The sequence below is a fragment of the Setaria italica genome, chromosome III (genome assembly GCF_000263155.2).
Source record: "Setaria italica strain Yugu1 chromosome III, Setaria_italica_v2.0, whole genome shotgun sequence".
Classification (NCBI taxonomy): Eukaryota; Viridiplantae; Streptophyta; class Magnoliopsida; order Poales; family Poaceae; genus Setaria; species Setaria italica.
The window spans coordinates 119605-132762 of NC_028452.1; the positions used below are offsets into that span (position 1 = coordinate 119605).

Genomic DNA, 13158 nt, shown 5'->3' on the forward strand with positions numbered 1-13158 from the left:
GATCTTTGCTGCAAATAGACTTAAAACTAAGTTAAGCTGCAAGTAAATTTATAGTATAGTAAGTTAAGAAGGGGGCTCAACAGAAACGACGACGACGACGACAACAATAATAATGGTATCTCGATTATCATTTTTATCTATCAGTCAGGTTCTTGTCTAGCACATAGCACCTATAAAGAGAACTCTGCCAAATTCAAAGGAGGCAAGGGATGCAACCAAACATCCATATTTTTGTTGCTAAGCTTGCTGGGTGAAGTACCTAAATTAAACATTAGTCCTCAGTTGAGATGATGTAACCAGGATCTAGCGAGCAAAAACAGATATCGCGTGTTCCATGTATCCCTGAAACACCTAGACTAGGCGGCAAAGAAGCGGTCGGACCCCTCTTCTTCTGAGGAGTCCTCTGCTACCATCTTGGTGAAACCGGACTCTTCTTCTGAGTCCACCTCTGCTACTATCTTGTCCGACACCGACTTGATTTTCACTGGAAAACGCACCCTCTCATCTTCCGTAGTAGCCGAAAGATTCGACTCGACGTCGACCATCGCTGATCGATTGGAATTCAAACCCTAGGTCGTGTGGTCTCCCTCTCGAAGAGGAGGAAGGACAACCACAATAAGGATGATTTGGGAGGGCTTCTCGCCGAGCGCTCCGCATGCAAAGGCAGAGCTCTTTCCACCATGCAACCCGCGCTCCGCATGCAAAGGCAGAGCTCTTTCCACCATGCAACCCCAGAACGGCTCCTACTACTCCTACCCAGAAGCAGCTCCGGCACCGTGACCGTTTGGTGCAGCTCCGGCTTCACCGTGCCAGGCGCACGTGCGTTGAAACAGTTGCAACTAATAAACGCAACTAAAAGGAATTATGGGAAAGTTGCAACTAATAAAAGAAAAGAAAAGCGATTAGAAACAGTTGCAGGAAAGACGCAGCACAAGAGACCTGATCAATCATCATTTATTATGGGGCACGCGAATGAATTGATACAACCCTTCCTGTCAAACAAATCCTACACCTAAACCACAAATTACACGCTACAAAACCTTTTGTGTTTGCCGCGGGGGAGGAAGAGGGTTTGCCAGTGGAATGACAAAAAAACAAAACCAAGTCCACTGACTCGACCAACCAACAAATACAAATCTCATCATCCTCACCTGTCGTTCGTGCTAGGTAAATAAAATATTCTTTTACCCCTACACTTCTATGCCCCCTAAACTCTCTGGATGGAAACGCTGTGCTGTGTATACAATGGAGTAGGCAGCCGGGCACAGGAAGCCAACACATGTAATAAAATGCATCATCATCACACACTCACAGGCAAGACATACAGGCAGGCTTGACCAACCCAGTCTAGTCTCATGGCTCTTTTGGCTCCTCTGTCTCCGCGGTATGTAATGCTTGAATGAATCACAACCACCTTAGCTTCTCAGGTGCTTTGCCACCATGCATCATACTCCATATCGAGCTAATCTCTGCACAACTGCTGGTTCTAGGGTGGCCATGCACTGCTCCCACCCACCGTTTCCAAGCAGCTACATACACCACAGCCAATTACCACCATCAGTCGCCGCATAATGAGACTGCAAATGAGTGCAAAGAGGCCAGCTTTACCTGCTTGTAGCCATATAGAATCTGGCACACCTCGTTGTGAAGACCTTCACTTTTTATCTCCTGCACACGCATCAAACAAGTGCACATTGGATTCAATAGGGCTACAGGTGACACACAAAAAAAAATCCCAGATCTAATGAAAATCACAACTCACAGTCCAACTTGCACAGGCCTGGCAGATGTAAGCCAGTGAACCCACAGCTCCTGAAGGGTTTGCTGCCACCTGGTATGGGAAGAGTATTTCAGAAGAAAAACACCCAGATAGAAGAATGAAACCATAATCAGGAGGCGTAGACGTACCATTGCGCACAGGCCATGAAAAGCATCCTCTTTCTCAAAATCATCTCTAATCCTGGATTAGACCAAAGAAACAAGTTTCATACATCATGCAACAAAAAGCATAGATAGACACTTGAAAACCACATTCTTCCTTCTCCACTCTTTGGTTGTACTACAAAAACTCCAGAAAATGGGTACTTACATGCACAAGGCACGGCACCACGCTTGCATGAAATGGTCCATATGAGGGGCCATGATGTCTGGACAGACCCAGCTAAGCCTCCCAAGAGTGATTGCACTATTTTCAATAAGTGACTTGTTCAACCCCTGTCGATGTGAAGAAAAGAAATCTATCCATTTAGCTGGAATCTAACACAATAACATGATACATCAGACCTTAAAAAACATTCACCTCTGGAGATTTTAGAATGGGAATCAAGCAAGTAACAACTGAGATCACCACAGGTTCGATTTCTTTGCCAATCTGGAAACAAAAAATCAGTCACATATGTGTACTAAGAGCACACAAGGAAACGAGCTCTGTGGTGGGCCAGTGCACAACAACTTATAAGTGACATGTACCAAGAGGAGACCCATGCCAAACTACTTTAACTTTAGCAGCTGTAAGGTATTTTGTGTCTTGAAAAAGAATTTAGTTCACCTGGGTTAAGCCAAAAGGTATAAAAGTACGCACTAACCTTGATTGCCAATTCACCAATAGCCCAACAAGCATTGTTAGCTACTGAGACAGCATCCTTCACGGATTGAGGGTTCTGCAGCAAAGTTATGTGTGAGGCATCAACATTATGATAATAACAACAACAAATAGACCACAGAATATGCTTACCAGTTGCTTAGCTGCAACAGTAAGGAATTCTTGAAGGCGTGGCTGCAAGTGTATTGGGCAAACCTAGTACAACAAAGACGGTTGAATATTTAATAAGGTAAAAGATTATATCGATATATGAACTATGGTGATTTGCAGTCAACCCTAGAAAGGTCTCCAAGAAGGGCAAGAGCACTTTGTCGAACATCAGCTGCCTCATCCATGCAGCATTGCAAAAGTAGATCTCTCAAATTGCTCTGTGCAACCTACAACAAAATAAAGTTGGCATATATATGTATCAAACTACTGCTGATTTTGCACTAATTTTTAAGTATCTAATAAGCAAACAGAGGACAATCAATATTCAGAATAATTATCCTTTAAAAGGTGATAGGATCATGGTCACACTTCATCTGGCCCTGAACCCAAACAGCACAACCATGCCGGGCCGCTGCACCACAACGCCAAGGAGACACAAGGAACTTTTTTCCATTTCTTGCTTAATGAGAGCAGATACAAGCCCATCCTTATATTGATGGGGTGCCATAACTTTAAGAAATTTATCTCTTAAATTAAGGAAATAAAAAACAACTTGATCAAAACTAATCTAATCTCTAATGTAACATACCCACACCTAGGCCAGCCTGGCCAGGTGTGAACAGTAACGTGCGGTACATTCACCTGAGCAGTACTGCGTGTGGACAGCATGCTGGCCCTAGCAAGGGAGCTTCAGTGCTGAGTGCACCTTCCTCCCGTCTATCACATGGGCCCTAATGGGCTGGACATGACAGATAGTATTCATTGGAACCCTTCTTCCCCATGAGGAATGTTTTTGAACAAATCAGACCATCAAAGATGGGTTTTCGTAATGAAGTTTTAATACAAGTGCAAAGAATGGAAGCCCAGTTAGAGATCTGCCTTTCTGCTCAGCTTAACCCTTTTGTATAGGGCTTTTATTTTGCCTTTTCATTTGCATGTATAGGCTGAGTACAGCTTGTCTTATCTTTACTACCTATATTTATATACATACCGCAGGAGTAGTTTCCCTTACTGTTTTCCTCTAAAAAAAGCATACCAAGTGTTGAACATAAATCTCAGAGTTGCATTCTGGTTTTCATCCTATCTCAATTACCTCACAGAGCAAAGCATCATGGACAAGCACCCGCACTTAATCTATTTGTGTTGGCTGTGCTGATTAATGTCATATAGAAGAGTGTGATGAGAGGTGGGACCTCAAGCAGGATTAAGTCACACATAACATTCATCCAAGCTACTTTCTACACAGACAATACTGTAACTTATTCATATGCCTAACACAGCTACCAAGTTAAATTGAGACCAACTGGTCAGTCTACCCAGCACACCTGGTAAAAACCCCTTGCAACAGATCTGATAATTTCTGTAAACAATACGATAGATATTGGGACAATCAACGTATCGTCTGACACTCATAAGTTCAAAGGGAATGAAGAGATTTATTTGTATATTACAAAAGCAGCAGCCAAAGAGAACTGAGTCTAGCCTCAGTTTTTTAGGATCCAGACCACTCAGGTCTGAGTGCTCACAATTCCTCCAGACCCGGGTAGGAACAGTATATGCATGCGTCTGTGGCTAGGCATCTAATCTAGTCTAGACATGTGCTAGGACCCAACCATGTGGGTGTGCGAGTGGTGTGTTTGCATCTAAAATGTAGTTGGAAGGGGAAAAAAAGAGATCATATCCAAAGAGAAAAACTTACAAGACTTTCGATACCAGCACCAAGACCTTCCGCGAGTCCTGACAGTAGGTCCAATGAGCAAACAATGAATTCTCTATCATACAACGCACCAGCTGCAGTGGGATCAATCTGTACATTGCAAGAGATCCATAGAGTCATATAAGTGATCAGAACTTGTAGCTTATGCTTCTCATATTGTACTCAGACAGCATGTAACAACGGGGAAAAACAATCTCTGTGCTTATGAGTGACCAAAATATATCAAAACAGTTCATAGGAGACATAGCTACTGAGGTGAACATATAATTCCTTCCATAAACCATGAAAATGGCCATGAAAACACATAAACGGTTTCACCAATTCTGTGAAACAGGTAGAACAATGTGTTTTGCATGATTGAATAATTTCTCTAACATGACATCAAGAGGTAAATTGAGCAGTCACTATTAATTGGCTAGTGTGGTTGTACAGTAAAACTGTGGTCGAAATGAAAACGAAAAAGAAAACATCATTTTTCAGGTCTCACAACAAACAAATAATTGTGACAGTGAACTTTGCAAACTTGAACACTTCGGTGGGATGAACAAATCGCAGAGCGTAACTCAAATATGTTAAATAAGATCTCCCAGATGGCAATAGCTATGCATTATAGAAGGCAAAGATTGGACAGACCTTTGCCAACTGTTGGGATTGGATAAGATTGATGCACCTTTGAAACACTGGTTCTGCAAACTGAGCAAATCCTGATCCCAATGCCTGAAAACATAAAATGTAAGGCGTATGTGAGCATCTTTGGAACAGTGTTGGCACTAGCTAGTGTTCTAATTATTCACATTCTTCTAGTTTGGCACCAAGATAGGCAACTAAAAGCAGATCCTATTCCAAATTGTTACAATCAAATTGAATCTTCAAGAACGCTAGAAAGACTATCAAAGTTTCATCAAAATGATTTATTTACAGTGCTAAAATTAAACCAAGAGTCAAAAAGAAAATTAAAACACCATAAGATAAGGTGTGTTCAGAACTACATAGATGATTTGCGCATATTGAAATAACAGTACCTGTGCAATAGATGTAAAGCATTCAAGGAGCGGAAATAGATCTTTGTCAGAATTTTGGAGTTGCTGCCACTTCATGATTAAAGGCGGCATAAATATATCTAGATATTTCGCCTGCATAGCATCTTAGAAGAATTAGTATCTTCACAAGGAGTCAACATACACGGGAATATGGTGGCAAGGAACGTGAGAGAACCAAATTAATTCATGATGATATAAGAAACCAGAGAAGAATTGGTGGAAAATGTTGGCACCTGATTTAGTTCTGCTCCAACAGCATCAGCAAGAGTACCAAGAGCATCATAGAGTATCCGGAGGTTTCGTCTCTGCTCAGATGCAACACATAAAACTAGAAATAAGAATATGAAAGCTGACATATAAGTGGTTGAGCAGTAACATTTACTGCATTCACAAAATAAGATTACTTAGATTTTGAATAACCTGGTATTTTCCATAGGCACACATGAGGTGCTGCAAAATTACTTCCAAGTGTGGTACTAATTCTTCTGCAGCTTCCTGCAAAACAGAAAGCCAATATGTACACATGAGGTGCTGCAAAGTTACTTGCACGCATAAAAGTGATTCTTATGCAACTTCCTGAAAACAGAAAGCATTCCAAGATATGCAAATAACCTCTTCAAGAGTTGCAAATGCCGAACAAGCAGCCTCTTGCACTCTTTTGTTAGTATCCAATATCCTTCTGAGCAATCCCAAGAGAATTTTATCGAATTGTTCACGCCCATTTGGATGATCAAGGCTCTGCATTGGAGAAAAGAGCAGTTCAAAAAAAAAACACAAGTGTATATATTAAAATGCAAAAACAACCCTTTCCGAAAGATGATGCATAAATGCCAACTCCACATTCCTAAAACATTAATTGAACAGAATGAGCTTCTGGTGAAACCCTACGATGGCAAGAATAAAAAGTGCCCTATTACCTGAACAATAAATTTGCTGTATCGAGACAGGGTCCAACATGTAATACTCCGTATAAGAGGAAATTTATCATCAAGAAGTGGGATCAGGAAGGCAACAATCTGCATTTTGATTAAGACATCTTACACAATGTACAACATATATAGCAAGCAAGACACATAAATATACAATAGAAGAATACAAAAATGCATATACTCCATAGTGACAGAGTAGGCAAAAAATCTAATAAAACTAACTGAGTATTAACAATACAAATGGATATTTTGAGTTAAGATTTATCTTGTTAACACTAAGATTGCAATGATAGCATGCTCCAGCAATAAGAATTTCAAAAATTAAAACTGCCACATATTGTAACAATTCTATAGGTATGTTCTCAAGGGCTCATAGCACAATCAAGCACTTAGTCTATATAACTGCCTTTTGAAACAAAATATAAGAAATGTTACACTTGCATTACATGATGGTATCAGGAAGATTTAGCATACAGTCAGCTACCACAATGAGATATTTACCATTCGTACCATAAAAGAAAAGGTGATTTGAGTAATAATCTTGCGGTACATATACCACAATTAACCATTGCTCATTAAAATTACCTGAGGAAGGTGGGGATATAAACCATCAATGCACCCCTCTGCTATAGCACCAAGAGATAAAACAGCAGTTTCCCTTTCTTTCCAAGAATCATCATCTGTTCGAGCCAAATTTTGCTGCAATTACAGAAATTGGTATACATTTAACCAAAAGATGCAAGGTTCTGAAGACAGATCATAACTGGTTTGCAGTAGCAATTACTTTTGCATTTTTTACAACCAGACAACTTTCAGGGGTGGTTTTTAGGGTCTTCCTGCCATGCTAGTTGATGATGCTAATAACAATTTTCAGTGACTATGGAGGGTTTTCACATTGCTTTTCAAGTAAACACAAAGCCTGAACAGTAGGGTTAAAAAGGAAATCACAAACCGCAATGCTTTTCCACAAGCCATGTAAAAAGTCAGTTTAGGCCCCATTTGAGTAATTTTTTCAACAAAAATCGCTATACTAAATTAACAGAGTACAAGTTACCTCAATCAAAGGCATTAAAGTTGGAAGGATGCTGTCACCAAACACATTAGAGAGGACATCCAGCCCAGCAGCACTACACTTCCGCAAGTTCCAGACATTTACAGCATCATCATCATCCTGTTCAAATCACCAATAATATTTTTCAAAATTTAAATTAATGAGGGTGCTAAAGGATGGCAATAGCAATAAAAATCAAATGGCTTAAAAGAGAGAAAATTCTAAACTCACATCGTCTTCTCCAGTTTCCGATCCATGCAATCGAGAGGCATGGAAGCGGGGCTTCAAATCCTGTTACACATTGTCCACATCTCATTCACATCAAGAAAATAAACAGCACATAAATGTTGAAAGCTTAAAGACTCAACTCAGTCAACCCCTATTAGCAGCACTGGCATATTACAAGACGCTCGCATTATTCTTTATAATGCTAGTGATAATTGACTTCCAAAAAAAAAAGATCTCACAGCCACTCATGAAATGAGCCAAAGCTAGAATTGGATCACTCAATTCTGCTGGTACAGATGTAACCACTATGATGGATGGCCACAAATGGAGCCATTCATAAAAATAGGCCTTTATCAGTTACGAATATTGCTCAAAAAGATCATAACCAACCTGGTCCCTGTCTGGAAACGATTCATCTTCCTGAAAAAGAAATATATATGTATTTATCAGAATAAGCAATTGCCACTGATGACCCACTGATCAAACATGAAAGATATTAAAAAATTACCACACCTCAGCATCAGCAAGTGACTCGTCGTCATCAGCATATACCATGTTCGACAACAATGTCTACGGGGGGAAATGTGAAATGTAAGAAATTATATCCAGCTCCAAGGTACAGCTGCGCACTAATATTAATTAAGAGAGGCATATACCGGGATTAATTGTGGTAAGAATTCCCGTAAACCTTCAGGAGGCATGCTGACGTCACAGTACGCAGACCTGAAAAGTTTAACAGTTAGAATATTAATACAGAATCTAGAAAATATCAAAAGGCTTCTAATTCCTGACCACAAAATTAGTTACTCATACTTAGTTTTGAATTCAAACATGTTATTAATAAAATGTGAGCAAAAAAATAGTGAACTTCAACTTCAAGAGTTAGAAAAAACATATGATTAAATTGTGATAAGGGCATTGAAAGTAGAGATGGCTAGAATATTGTAGAGATGGCGCGCTCCCGGGCAGCAAGGGCCAGGGCGTCGCGGAGGTGGGCATTGGCGGCGTCGCGTTCCTGGGCTGCCGCGGCCGCCAGCTGCTCGGCCTGGAGAGCGCGGGCGAGGGCAGCGGCGCGTTCCGCCTGGCGCGCAGCCTCCTGGGCGGGGCGCTGCGGCGGCGGCGGCGGCGGCGCTGGGAACGGGTCGAGCCAGCCATGGCGACGGGGCGCACGCTAGAAAAGCGGAAGCAGAATCGGGGTAGGAACCCGGACTCGTGATACCATGAAAGTAGAGATGGCTAGAATATTGTAGATTGATTATGGAGGTGCATAGCACGTACATATATATAGGCGAGGGTCCTAGGGTTAGGAGCCTCGCCCAATCTACAACCCTGGCGGCAGCCCCCTGGAGTCCTGGCGCCCTGCGCTTGGACTCCTGGTGCACCAGGTACCTGTTAGGGAGGCCAGCCGTATGGGCCTAGCTGGGCTGTAGCCCAAGTACACATACACATTCTAACAGGCATGACCATCACAGTAATACAACTCAGATTTCAGATAGTCAATGTCGAATCCTTGGTGCGTTCTATATTCCTTTTGTAAGGATTCCTAGGTGCACTCTTTGTGAAGCCATTAGTAAACTCGGTTACAGAAAACGTACCAGAATTCACAAGCCTCCAAAGCGACTTCGTCATCTGAATCTTTATTGGCTTGTAGGATCAATTCGGTAACATTTTTTAGATGTGGCTGCAGTTTCAATATCCAATGTCAGATCCGATATAATACTTCATGGGCTAAGATTTATTAGGTGAGAGCAGGAAACAAATCTAATAGACAGCAAACATAATGTACCTCCAAAATTGATGGCCGCACTTCAATGAGCTGAACCCAAGCTGAACAAACCTGCCAAAGAAACAGGGAGGATTATCAAGATGAGATGTGCAATTGAACAATCATGAATCATCATTAGCATTTGCGCTTGCAGACAAATCAGCTGGGATCCTAGAAAACAGACCCTATTGATTAAGCAATAGTAACATTTTGCATGCATTTCAATCTACTTTTGCATGCAAAATGTTACTATTGCTTAATCTTAAAAAATGTGTAAACATTATGTAACTGTTCTATGGCATTATCTTAAAAATGTTACTATGGCATCATGATAAGTAACTGTTCTCTAGTAAACATTATGGCGTGCTATTTTGCATACATTCTCTAGTAAACAAGTAGCGTGCCATAATGTGCAATTCTCTTACGAAAAAGTTGGCATCATGATAAGTAATGTCTACGGTGAATACCAGTTTCCGAACATCTGCTGAAGGGTCCTTTGCAAGGTTGAATAATCCCTGAAGATACTGATCCATGGACATATAAAGTGCCTGTGCGAATCCAAACAATCAGTCAAGAGCACTGAGAAAGATAAGCGGAAGATGGAGGCAAGACCCTTACCGATGGCATCACCACAATGTACTGGTTGATGCAGCCCAATGCTAGTTTTCTAAGACTTGCATGTGGAGACTGAAAAAACTGAAAAAACAAACTGCATGTGTCAGCATGAAACCACGTAAACATTTTAAACCAGACTGTTCAAAGATTTGTATGCCACCACAGACGCATGCTTAGCTGAATCATTGGCAACTGGTGTACAACAACATTTAGAATATGACCATAAACAGCGCGGAACCGCAAGTGCCAATTGCGTAGGTAGGTAATGTTGGATATAGACCTGCAGTATCCTTGGCATGAATACATTGATCGGCCGTTCAGGCAAACCAGGAACATCGACATCAAGCTCTTCAGGTACATCCTCACAGATCTGTCATCAGAAAGCAAGATTATGAGCATACAGATTGTAAGATCCACTATAGCATGCTTCTTTACTGCATAGAACCTACAGTATGACCGAAGTGCAAATTACCTTGTATATGGCATCCATAGCACCTTCCATATGATCCAGGTCGTTACTGTCCAAACACTTGTGCAGGGCCTGAAACAACTCAATCCACCCAGCAACTCGAACAATTTGGAAAAGTACGCTGATCACTGTTCCAACCGTCGATCTAATTGCCCTATTGGTTGCCCCTATACATGGTAGCAGCTCAGCCTTAATGTACTGCTGGGATGGGGGTGGCATGGAACTGAAAGTCGTTCGCAGGTTGTTTTTCAGTAGAAGGCCTGCAGCCTGCCTAACTTCAACGGATTTCCCCTGGTACAAACAGTTTAACTAGATGTCAGCTATGCCGAAGAAAACACTAGCTGGACCTACCAGCGTAGTCATATAATGAGGGAATTTTGCTCCATAACTAAGTTTGACAATTTATGAACTATTTGCATGGCCACGTCTACATGATATTCCAACATAAAAAAAAATTGAAAACGCATAAGCAGGGGAAAACACAAGGGAAGCACGCAATGCACAATATTCATCCCATGTTGAGTCCATGGTTAAATACCATACCATATGGTTTCTATTGTGGATAATTGCATAACATGTCCGCTTCGCCCAAGCACCTCTATGCAGTTATTTGAAGCTCATGGGAGCATCACCTAAGCCCTAGTTGAACCCCCGACAGCACTATATGACAGCTCAATTACCACCAAAGGACAGTGACATGAGCAGGCAGCCTTGCATGGAGACTGAAACTTTAGGTCGATTGCCAGCTAGCGAGCACAAATAGCGACCTAACGTCCGGTACCGTTTTCCACTGAAACATGGGGATATCAATATCATCAATTGTGGATTAGAACTAAGCGCATGCGATCCCAAGTCGCGACCCTGAAATCTATGGAGTCAAGTTAGAAGCTTGAACTCTCTAGTAGCATCGGAGAAAACCCTAGCCTTTACTGGCGGCATGGCGATCAGAAGAAGCGAGCGAGGGATTGGGCAGGGGACAGACAGGGGGAAGGAAGGGCGCACCTCTCCGCGGGCGAGGAGGAAGACGAGGTAGTTGTTGAAGTCGGGGAACTGGCTGTAGTGCTGGAGCTGCTGCCAGATGCGAGCTTGGTCGGAGTTGGGGGAGATGTGCGCCTCGAGTAGGGTGCAGATCTCGCGGAGCCCCTGCTCCTGCGGCTGCCACAGCGCCGGCGCCGCCATCGACGATCACGACGAGGGGTGAGGTGGGGTGGGGTGGGGTGGGGCGGGGCGGCGGCGGCGGCGGCGGCGACTGGGGAGGAGACAGCCAGACAGGAGAGGAGGAAGGAATCGGCGGAGGAGCTCAGAAAGTCGGAATCCAAAACTAGCGAAAAGCAGAGGGGTGGACGCGCAACACTAATCTGCTGCCCTTGGCTTTTATTTGTTTATTTATTTATTTTATTACTACTATCAAATATGCCGGTGTGTTGCAACAGGAGTCTCTATGTATCATCGGCGATACACCCTACACATATCCTCTCTTATCGGTAGTGGCGACTGCCGTAGTGTCTCGAAGATTATTATGGCTGCCTATTCATCTCATTCATTGTTAAGAGATTTTCCTTTTGCAATCTGCCGCTTCTTCGAACAAGGCGGTACTATATTTATTATTATTGTTATGCAAAAATTAGATATAACAGGTGTTTTCATTCACGGCAAAGCTTCTTCTTTTTTTACCACGTTTCACGATCAATGAATTGCCATTATATTATACAAGAAAAAAAGTATTATAGTCATTGTTCTTTTTTTTAAAAGGATAGTCATTGTCCTTGCGATGGATAATCATATTTGTTGGTGGCACTACAGTATAATTAGACGACACACGCGTGCGTGTGCGTGTGTATAGAACAACTCTCAGGACAGGAAAGGGTAGTATCCGATCAGATCATCATGCATCATCTTTAATTCTTTATCATCAGTAGATGGAATGAAAACTCAACTCATCCATCTGCTACAGTAATTACTATTTCTGTACTGTATCCGATGGATCACTCGCTGCTGTTTTTACTGGAGTGGAGAGCTTGCTCGATCTGGCCTCCGAATGCAAGTCTGAAAAAGAGCCTGTCTCTGCTCTGCCTGAGGGTGAAATTACATTACATTACATTACAGGCGTAGTCAATTACAGACAGACAGGAAGGCAGACACGCAATTATTACTGAATGAAGCATTGATATGCTATGATGCACCTAATAATAATAGTCTCGTCTGATAAGTTAGGTAGGAGCTGATGTTCAGCAACACTTTCTTTTCTTTTATTAGTTTCTTCCTTCCTTCCTTTCTTTCTTTCTTTTTTTTGAAAGAAGAGTTTCTTCATTTCTGAAATGAAACAATCTGATGATCAGCTTGGTTTTATATGCTGAAAGGGAGCAGTGAACGGCATGTTTGGAAGGAAAGAAAAGGGAAAAGGAAAGAAGAAAAGGCAGCAAGAGGAGAGCCTGCTTCATCAGCTTTTCGCCTTTTCCTCTGCTGCCTGCAAAGCAATGCAACCTGCACACCAGCATAGGCCTGCCTTTCTTTGGCCTATCACTCACTCTATATTAGGCAGGCTTGGTTTGCGGTGTATACTTGCCAGTACCACCAACAAGAACAAAAAGG

At 42.1% G+C, this 13158-nt stretch overlaps 1 protein-coding gene across 1 annotated transcript; it reads right to left on the bottom strand.

The window, feature by feature from the left end:
• Positions 1 to 935: 935 nt before the first annotated feature.
• LOC101754033 (transportin-1) lies at positions 936 to 11894 on the bottom strand. Its single transcript, XM_004959888.3, has 29 exons — positions 11569 to 11894; positions 10570 to 10857; positions 10378 to 10467; positions 10101 to 10178; positions 9950 to 10030; positions 9504 to 9554; positions 9313 to 9398; positions 8374 to 8440; positions 8231 to 8287; positions 8108 to 8137; positions 7721 to 7780; positions 7493 to 7609; positions 7024 to 7137; positions 6427 to 6525; positions 6122 to 6247; positions 5930 to 6004; positions 5743 to 5814; positions 5492 to 5602; positions 5103 to 5186; positions 4452 to 4559; positions 2878 to 2979; positions 2735 to 2797; positions 2586 to 2660; positions 2300 to 2371; positions 2090 to 2214; positions 1909 to 1960; positions 1763 to 1831; positions 1609 to 1668; positions 936 to 1529 (listed from the first exon to the last, which is right to left on the bottom strand). The coding sequence occupies exons 1-29, from the start codon at positions 11743 to 11745 to the stop codon at positions 1446 to 1448; spliced, it is 2673 nt and encodes an 890-aa protein (XP_004959945.1). The 5' UTR covers positions 11746 to 11894; the 3' UTR covers positions 936 to 1445.
• Between the last annotated feature and the right edge of the window lie 1264 nt (positions 11895 to 13158).